Genomic DNA, 9,989 nt, shown 5'->3' on the forward strand with positions numbered 1-9,989 from the left:
TTTTTTCACCTGGACCCAGAAACAAAACATGTGTACATATGAAGCAGGGTCACCGGAGGGACTGCCCCACCATGTGACAGATATTCCCAGAACAGATCCTGGCTACAAGGCTGTGGGTGGGAGGCTCAACAGGGGTGGTGGGCTGAGGAAACACTACTACTTTCCAGACATACTTCTAGAGCTACAAGAAGCCACCTGGGGCAGCCTGTGCTGAATGGACCCTGGACCAAGAATTCAGAGAGGAGACAGTGCATGTGCCCTGAGGTCCGTCCGGGTATCCAGTATCCCTCCACCCTAAGGAGCGCACTTCAGTCTCACAGAAGGGCCAGCTCAGGAGCCCAGCAATGTGAACCGGAGGGTGGCCTGCTGCAGAAGCTCAGAGAGGCCCCAGACCTCAGAACAGGCATTCTTGGAGAATCTGGGAGATAGCTACCAGCTCTGAAAGCTTTCAGACACGTGACAGGGAACAGAAGGAAGGACCATTAATATTCAGATACTGCGGGGCTGAGTTTCCACCCTGTGAAACAGGACTTTTGTAGCACCTTACAGGGTACACAAGCAGCACATACTCTTAGGTAATGGGCTCTCAGCAGGCAAAGCCTATGCCGTTCATTCCCGGGTCTCTGGCCCACATCCTGCGTCGCGCTGCACTGTGTCTGCTCGGGTTAATGGGTGAAAAGGTGAAGGAAGGAGGGGATCTTTAGTGAAGGAGAGGATCAAGCCTGGGCAGGGGTCAAGCAAGTTATGCCACACGAGCTGAGAGCCTCTCGCTGCTCTGCAGACACTCCCACCCCCATCCTACCCCCCATGAACCACCAAGTTCCTGAAAGGTAGGTATTAGCCAGGGTTCGCCAAGGACAAGCCTGCCAAAGATGGATGATAAGTCAGACTTAAGGCTGTGGTGTGGGTTGGCTCAGGCCCCCTGAGATAAAGGGCTAGACGTGAAAATTACAGCAGGCAGAACGGGGTTGGCACTGGGAACTGCCTAGCCCAATACTGCCATGGAACAAAAGAGGCAACTTGGGCCCATGGAGGGAAAATGATTTTTCTGCAGTCATTGGCAAAGTAGAAATGGAGGGTTTGCTTTGGATCACAAATCCTCACGCGATGTGTTCAATGCCCGTGTCTCTTCAAAATTCATATGCTGCCACCTAACCCCCAGAGTGATCAACTTAGGGATGGCAGGCCTCTGAGAAGAGACTGGTTTGTAATGACAGAGTCTTGTGAATTACTGACCTAGCAAAGAGGCCTGAGGGAAGTCACTATTCTCTCTCGTCCCTTGCCACCCACCATGTTAGGATTCAGAGAAGTCCCATCTATGAAGAATGAGCCTTCACCACATACTGAATCTTCTGGTACCTTGATCTTTCCCTTCACAGTCTCCAGAATCATGGACAATGTTTACAAATGTTTACAAATAAGCTGCCTTGCCATAGTATCTCAGAGGGATGGAGACAACCCACTTGATTTGGTGTCTGAAGCAATGCAGCGGTTAAAGTTTATGAGAGGAGACCCATTGCTGCGGTTTATGCAACCTTCCTTCAGCCATTCATTTTCTCCACCATGCTGGGTCACAGAAGGGGATAAAGGACGCACATCAAGGGTGTAGACCATTAGTCATTCATCATTCATCACTCTGCAAATATTTATAAGGCACTTCCTACCTACTGATGAACCAGATGCAGATTACTATATGGCTATATGGAAACACAGAAGACCTTTCTGTATTCAGCTGTGTAGGCTTAGCCTCATTTGGGGGCTACCTTCACAATAGTTCTGTGGGAAACTGGTGATGAATTCCAGGGAGATGGTACCCAGAATGTCTTTGGGGACTCCTCTTTTAGAATTACCTTAAGATTCAATTCATAATCCAGAGAAAGAAGTTTCAGTACTTTTAAATTAGTTTTCTTTTTGTATTTTATAGTTTACTTTATCAATAATGATACACCCACACACACACTTATTCATGCACACACACCATACTCATTTACATAGATACAATTTCACCATATAGTGTCACGAACTATGAAAACCCAAAATCAGTCCACTTTTTAGATACCTCAAGAGCATGGGGTTTAGCAATGAACATTTCTCAGTCTACTGGGCCTGTCTATGCAACCATAGCCAAAGATCCAACTTTTTCAAGTCTCAATTTACAATAAATATGACAATAAAGCTTTTGGCACTTCCCTGGGGACTAGAGTTAATATCCTTTGAGGTCCAGTGCCGCACCCAGCACAAAGACGAACGCAGCATTTGATTCTATGATTCTGAACCCCCGGAGGAAGAGACTGAAGAATTTTGTGAACATTTTGTGCACTTTCAGCAGGTATGCTCCAGAGTGCTGGCTCTTGGATGCCGGAGAGCAACTGTGCATGCTGGTAAAGCCCAGCAGTGGGCAGCACAGCATGAACCTTGTTCTCTTACCAAGACCATCTAACTCAAGGGTTCTCCCCATATAGTGGGAGTGGGCAGAAGCAGGAGGGACTGAGAATCGTGTAGTGGTTCTAAAATTTCCTAATGCTGCGACCCTTTAATGCAGTTCCTCATGTCGTGGTGACCCCAACCATAACATTATTTTCGTTGCTACTTCATAACTGTAATGCTTCTACTGTGATGTATCATAGTATGTTTTTTTCGGTGATAGAGGTTTGTAAAAAGGTTGCAACCTACAGGTTGAGACCAGCTGCCCCAGAGGGAGTAGTGGAAGCCAGTACCAGTCCCTGGATGCAGCAAGCAGAGCTGTTAAGGACCTCCAGGTTCTATGACTGCCATAAGATCTGGCCTAAAGGATTAAGCATCCCAGGCTCCCCACCATCACATGTTCTGCAGCACCAGGGGTCGAACCCAGTACCTAAGGACTCGTGTGCAATAAGTTCCTACCACTGAGCTATATATCCCGAGCTAGACCTCTTTTTACTTTTGCACTTTGAGATAGGGTCTCGCTAAGTTGCCGGAAAAAGACTCTGACCTCAGTCTGCAGCCCAGGCTTGAACTTGTGGTCTCCTGCATCAGCTTCCTGAAGAGCTGCGATTATGGGGCTGTGCCAACAGGCCTGGCTCTCCACCACCCCTGCCATAGCCCAGTTTGGCCTTGTTCAGTAGGCGTTGGACAGTGACTAAGGCTGCTGGCAGAAGGGTATGCCCACTTCTCATGCAGCTCTCTTTTTCCTCTGCCCTGGAGCCCATGACCCCCTGCCAAGCACAGAAACTACATATAGGAAGTTCTTCAGTCATTTGGAGTCCCCATGGACTGGCTCTGTTCCTTATTAGCCATGTGGCCTTGGGCAAGTCATTCAACCGTTCTTGGTGCCCACCTTAGAAAGCCAAAGGGTTACAAGGAGAATTCAGTGAAATGGAAAAGCACGTGGAGCTTCCTGCTGGGTGCCTGGCACCTGCAATTGATTAGAGTGGTCCTATGGAATGTCAGGGCTGGAAGGGGCTCTAGAGATGACCTCATCCTGGTGTCTGATTTCACAGGCAGGGTGAACTGAGCAAAAGGGAAGGAACTGACTTGCCCAAGGTCACATAGTAAAACCTTGGTGATACTGAATCTAGCACCTTGAGTTTATTTTTGAAATCAAAGGTCGAAACCTGTCATGAGACCTGCTTGCTCTTCCTGCAAGCTGAGCAGTTACCAGCTTTAGGCTCCCTCTGTCCTCCACAAGTCCAATTTAAAGTATCTTTCTCTACTGAGCAAGCAAAAATACATATTTCTACCAAGAAAAAAAGCCATACATAAAATACTTCAAAACATTAAAATTAAAACTTAAAAAAAAAAACCTCAAGCCTTAGCATCAAAAAGTTTAGTCTTTTAAGCTTTTTTCCTCATCTTCTTCGCTCACTGCCCACCCCTGATTCTGTAATAACAGCACTGCTTCGAGGGAAGAAAAAGTCCTGATGCACAGAACTGATATTTCAGTACAATAACACATCACAGATGTTCCTATCAAACTGGGCACGCATGTATGCACACCATTTTACTGAGAAAGCAGTTACATTGCTGATTGTCAGGTTGAGGGTCCCGACTGACCTCTGCCCAGGTTCTGATTGCTACTTTTTCCAGTCAGCCTGCTGCTGCCCAGAAGGATGAAGGAGCAGTTTCATCACCTCCCTCCAAAATGCTATCAGGACAAATTGGTGCCGTCAGGCTCTCAGGCAGGTGGTGAAGGGTGTGCAGATTAGGGAATGAGAGGACTCCTGTTTTCTTTTGCCTGAGCCTTGTTTTCTACAGCCCTTTCAAGAAGCTGGACCCAAGAACAATTTGAAGAGCGGGCCCAGGCTGGTGGTGGGGTGGGAGTGTTTTTGCAACAGAAATTGGAGTCTGTTTGATCTTCAAACATGGGCTTTGGAGACTGTCAGCGGGCTCCTTGCTGGCCGATGAACGGCTCGCAGTAACTTTTCCTAAAACATAAGCTCGCACACTCTGCAGCAAATGTTTTCAACCCACCAGAGCCGTCATTTGGTTGAACAGCAGTGTTTCCAGACTCCCGAAGAAAGATAGTTTTGTTGTTTTAAGAGAGACAGATTAAAGCCAGGGACTGTTTAACCAGAAAGCTCCAGGGCTCCCTTCAGCCCTTGTCAGGTTCCTCTCTGGTTGATACAAAAAGGGTGTCAAGCGTGATAGTGGATCCCCCCCACCTCCCAAAACTAGAATAGAGATCTATGGAGGCTGGACATAAGGTATATGGGCAGAGAAGCCGCCCACAAAACTGCCTCCAAAATGAGATGGGCGTGCGGTGAGTGCTGGGGGCCCCTGGACCACTGATAATATCAGCTCACGAGGCTGGCAAGGGGAAAATCACTTCAGAAGAGGAGAGCCGCTCTGTTCAGAGGGCTCCGCGCTGGGGCAGAGAATACACAGGATTTTCCCCGTGGAGATGGAGGCAGGCGTAGTCAGAACCCTGCGGGGCGTGACTAACTGCCCCAATATTCCTGCCACCGGGCCCTCTGGGTAAGGACTCCACAATTATGGGAGAGCCAGCAGGAGAACTCACAAACCCGCCTTTCATTTGGCCGGCAAATCAATCTGGCTTCTTACCTCCCTGGGGACAATATTGCATTTCCCCTGGAAAAACAAAGGCCAGAGATCTCGGAAGGGGGATCAGCTTCAGCAGCCGTTTCCCTGGTGAGGAGCTTGCAACATCTCTGGAGCAATTGGGTCTGATCCCAGGGATAGAGTCTGGGATCTAGTCATCTTATGAGTCTATCTCCTTAATGATGAGCACACACGCCTTTGAGGCCACATTTCACTTAGGGCATCAACCCAGACCCTGTATTGGGGCCTCCTTGTGGTATCCACAAGTCAGGAGTTCCCACCCTGAGTTGACAGCTCTGTTCTCTAGGCACAGATGTGAACTTACTGTTCCCAGGGCCTCAGAGTTGAGTTTGGGACCAGTGAGTTGCGAATGACCTCTGTCCATAGAGACAGGCGGTTAAAGACTTTTTGCTGGGTCAGGTCTCTGACAGCCAGAGACTTTAAAGCTCTTAAGCCCCTCCCTTTTCCCCTACTCCCTAGGTTCAGAAATCAGAACTGTCGATCTTAATTAAGCAAACACACTTCTATGAAATTATTACCCCCAAAACTCTCCTTTGCCCACTGGATGCTCCCCCAGTCTTAAGGAGGCAGCTCCAGAGTAGCAGACCTCAGCGAAGGCCCCAGGGAACTGTGAAGAACTTGGCATCAACCAGCAGACCTGTGCTGGTGGAGGCCATGCCCACAAGGCCTTCCCTGCCAGCACAGCCTAGGCACCATGCCCTCCACCTCTGTGCTGTTTCTATACAGACCCACTCACAGGTGAGTGTCCAAACAAGCTCAGGACAGCCTTGAGCTCCAAGTTCTCAGGGCCTGGGAAGCCTCCTGCAAACGGGCATCTCCCTCTTTCTGTTTTGTATCACTCTGATGCTCCCGGGGAAATTCTTTCTGCTCAGGCAAGCACAGCAGGTGGAGAGTGGATATCCCCAACAGGGAACCACTGGAATGGAAAGAAACACCCAAACTTTGGCACGTAGTAGTTTCCCCTGACCCCAACAAAGCAGCCCAGTGCTGTCCCAGAGCCAGAGAGATGCTTTTGCTTGGGGCAGAAAGCGGAGGGTGGGGGCTGGGGGGATGGGACCTGGCTCTGGTTCTCTGCTGGAACATGACAAAGATCAGAGACCAGGACCAAGACACTGTGCGGCTGGGGCTGCTGGCTAGGCTGGCATGTGGGTGTTCCTACCTGGGAGAAGTTGAGCCCATTGAGAGGATGGCACTGCTCCTCAACCCGCTCCACAGCCCCAGTGCTCTTCTTCATCTTCTCAGCCTGCTGGGCCAGGTAGAGGTCCAGCACAGGCACGCCTCGGGAGCGCACGTCCGTCTCCGTGAGCGAGTTCACCATCAGCATCACCCACACTGGCCTCTTACGCTCCCAGTTGCCAGCAATGGCATTAAACAGGTAGTCAGCATACAGCCCTTTGCCGCGCTGGGCTGGTGTCATCCATGAGGGCATCATCAGCTTCACGTAGTCCAGGTGGCGCTTCAGGCGCCAGTAGAGCTCTCTTGGCAGCACGTCCTGCAGGTTCTCCCCATGGGGCAGCAGCTGGCAGCTGGCCAGGGCCGAGATGGTGTAGGGATCTGTCAGATCCAGCTCAAAGTAGACGCGGGTGCTGGCCTGGAAGGCTGCTTTGGAATTATCAGGGATGAAGTCCCAGACTCGGGTATATGGAACGTGAATGGTGCCAAACAAATAGGCTGGGGGATGGCGCCGAATAGTCCATAGGAAGGAGTTCATGTCCCTCTGCTACAAGGAGAAAGGAGAGACAGATCAGTGAGGCCAAAGGGAGCAAGAGCAGAGCCAGGCTTGGCACAGAGACGTGGCAGGGGTAGATGGGGCCAGAAGGCAGAGGCCCACTGGCAAGGGCTTTGAAAGCTAAAAGCTCCACACTCAAATGCTATCTTAATTGAATAATTGGCAGAGTACATCATATCACTTCCCAAAGACTCAGTTTCCTCTTCTGTAAAATGGGGGTGAGGATGGAAGTTATTGGCAGGCTTGAGAAACAGAACACACATATCTGAAGCCCTCAGAGTGGTGCCAGGCACAGAGGAAGTGGGCAATGAAGGCAGGCTCTCTTTATGACTAGCTTTCACTGTGAAAGCCAAGGACTGCCACACCACCTGAGAACATTCATGCTTGGCCAAGGCAAACCTTCACCAGTAGTGTTTCATGTAGAGGGTGGGGAGAGGGGGGACCAAGAGTCCTGCTCTGGCAAGAGAAGAGGAAGTCATATAACTTTTAAATACAGCCATTAGAAGACACATGCCAAGAGCACTCTGAAAGCAGAACACCTATTAAAAATAGCACACCTATTGCAACAGTTACTTCCCATTCATCCGGGTGGGTAAGGTTTTCTTCTTGGAGGGCAGGTCTGGGGTGTTAGCTACTTTGCGCCACTCGCTTAGACCATAGATGAGAAAGTGTTTTAAAACCTTGCAAAGCCAAATCAAGTCTCAATTTTTCGAAGGTTTCGAAGGAGAGGATACCATAGAATTAACCCCGAGAAATGTACCTATTCTGGGTGCTTCCCAGACTTCCCCACCAAAAAGGCCTACCTGGTTCTCTATCTCTAGGTCTGTCTTTTTCTGTGACCTAGAATTGCACGAGGGTCGTGTGCCTCGAGTAGGGGCACAAATACCAGGGCTTTTTTTCCCCCAGTACCGATTAAGATTTAGAAAGAGACAGGAGTTAGGGGGCTATCATTTCTCTCAGGCAAAGTCGTTTTCCATCTAGAAAAGTCTCCGGAGTAAACAGTGACCACTTACAAACTTTAGGTCAAGTCAACATTTTTCTACCTAATTCTGACATAAATGCGAAGTATTTATTATGGGTGGTGGAAGCAGCACCTTGCTTTACCAACAAGATTTGTAAATCGGAATGCACACTAGACAGTGCATACCAGCTAGCCAGCTCGCTTTTTCTACACAAGGCAGGCTGCGTGCTGAGCACCTTGCCCATGGCCAACCTCTGCCCTGCTACTAGGGCAGCACAGGAAGATCCTGCAATAATGTTCTGGTCTCCCGGCCTCCAGTTCAGAGTGGTTACCAGTGTATTAATCTCTATTTGAAGAGAAGGGAATTAGGATTAGAAAATCATGAGATTCTGGGCTTGGAGAGGAAAACTGGGGGAAGCAGTAACTACTTGACCCCCTCAGGGAAATATTAGACAAGCATGTTCATTCTGTCATTTCCGTTTCTCTCCTCTGAACTCTTATCCCTTTTCAGGAAACAGGGGCATTTGGGACAATAGGTGCTGGGTGGGGACTGGGGTACAGAGGGAGAACACGGGGGGGGGGGACCTATGGTCAGAAGGAAGGGCAGAGAGCAAGGGGGAAGCCTGGGCAGGGGCACTGTTGTGAATGAAACAGCAAAAGGGCTGGTAGAGTCTAGAGACGGGCAAGGGGTGTTGGAAAGAAGTCAGAAGCAGGCGGAAAGAGACCAAAGGGTAAAGGCAAGATAAAAGACAGGAGAGTTGGAAGCGGGCACAGAAAGGGGAAAACGTCCAACCAAGACCAAAAGTCTAGAGGAAACTGTCCGCGAGTGAAGAAGGAACCATCTGGGCTGGGCTGGGCTCAGAGCTGGAGCCCTAGAGGACAGATGCTAGGGAAGAGAGCCCGGGCTGTGCCCAGAGGGCGGAGGTGGAGCGAGTGGGCTAAAGAAGGCAGGTCCCAAACCATTGCCCCTTGGGCTAGAGTGCCCAGGCAGGCGGGAGAGTGGCTGGGCTGGCGCTCGCTCACCGATCCGGGCGGCCGGCACTGTCCTCCGTCAGGGGGTTGCGGGCGGGCGCGGGCGGTGGTGAGGAGGGCGGCAAGCAGCGGCCCCGCCAGGGCGGCGTGCATCCTGCCCGGGCCCGCGGGATGCGGGGGACCCTCCTGGGCAGCGCCCCCTCAGCAGGGCGGGGAGCCCCCAGCTGGGCACCGAGGATCTTCTGGAGCACAGGGCTCCAGGCGCGAGATGCTGGGAGCCCGCTGGGGCGTGGCTGGATGTCCCTGTCGGACCTGGGGGTCCCTCTGGGGCGGGGCTCCGTCTGTTGGAAGAGGGGGATCCTCTGAGGTGGGGCGGGGCCCCTCACCAGGGCGCGCAGCCGGGTTGGCCAAGCCCCGGAATTCTGCGAGCGCGCAGGGGTCCTGGAGCGCGTGGCGTTCGGGGAGCCGCGTCAGGGTCCAGGGGTACGCGGGGCTCCTGGGGCAATCCCCAGATCCCGGGGTGAGCGGGGGATCTCGGGTTATGCTGGGCACCCGGGGCGCGCAAGGGTCCCAGGGGTGCGCGGCGCTCCAGGGGGCGCGCAGTGGGACAAGTGCGGCTGAGGGCGCGGCGGGGCGGGGGTCGGCTCTGAGGTGCCCGGCTGCCCCTGAGCCTGGCTCAGAGGGGCGGCGGGCGGCCGCGCGGCCGCTGCCCGGGCTCCGCCATGCTGCTCCGCGGCCGGGAGGGAGGGAGAGAGGAGGGCGGGAGAGCGGCGCGGAGCCGGGCCGGGCGGGGGGCTGGGGCCGCCGGGCGGGGGAGGGGAGGACCCGGAGCGGGGGGCGGGGGGCCGGGGCCGCGGCGGGCCGGGCCGGGCCGCAGGGAGTCGGAGCGAGCTCGGCGCCCGGGCGCGGCGAGGCGGGGTCTGCCGGGCATGGCAGGCGCTCGCTGGCTCCGCGCTCGCTCTCTCGCTCGCTCCCTCGCACGCGCGCGGAGGGAGGCAAAGCCCGCAGCAGCCACTTCCCAACTTTCCAAACTTCCCAGCGCAACTTTTTCCTCTCCTCCCCTGCCTGCGCCTCCCCCTCCTCCCTCTCCTTTCCCTTCGCCAGCTCCGCGCTGAGTTGTAGCTCCAAAGCGCCACCGCCAGAGGGCGTCCGTCCTGATGCTCTGCTCAGTGGACCGCATGCTAAGAGGTGAAAGTCCAATGGTCAGTCAATGACAAATTTGGGGACATGGGCCAGCGTCACCAAGCACATCCGTGAGTCTTGTAAAGA

At 52.8% G+C, this 9,989-nt stretch overlaps 1 protein-coding gene across 1 annotated transcript in view; it reads right to left on the reverse strand.

The window, feature by feature from the left end:
* The window catches only part of Trabd2b (TraB domain containing 2B), a 198,690-nt gene extending 189,358 nt beyond the window's left edge, over positions 1-9,332 (reverse strand). The window contains exons 1-2 of the mRNA XM_041652073.1: positions 8,772-9,332; positions 6,218-6,778 (exon numbers count right to left, since the gene is read on the reverse strand). Of these exons, the coding sequence (XP_041508007.1) occupies positions 6,218-6,778; positions 8,772-8,873 (663 nt within the window). The 5' untranslated portion in view covers positions 8,874-9,332. The remainder of the gene's footprint in view (positions 1-6,217; positions 6,779-8,771) is intronic.
* Positions 9,333-9,989: the final 657 nt, after the last annotated feature.

This window comes from Microtus oregoni, unplaced genomic scaffold (genome assembly GCF_018167655.1).
Source record: "Microtus oregoni isolate MIOR12 unplaced genomic scaffold, Mior012 000005F_ref0000423, whole genome shotgun sequence".
Classification (NCBI taxonomy): domain Eukaryota; kingdom Metazoa; phylum Chordata; class Mammalia; order Rodentia; family Cricetidae; genus Microtus; species Microtus oregoni.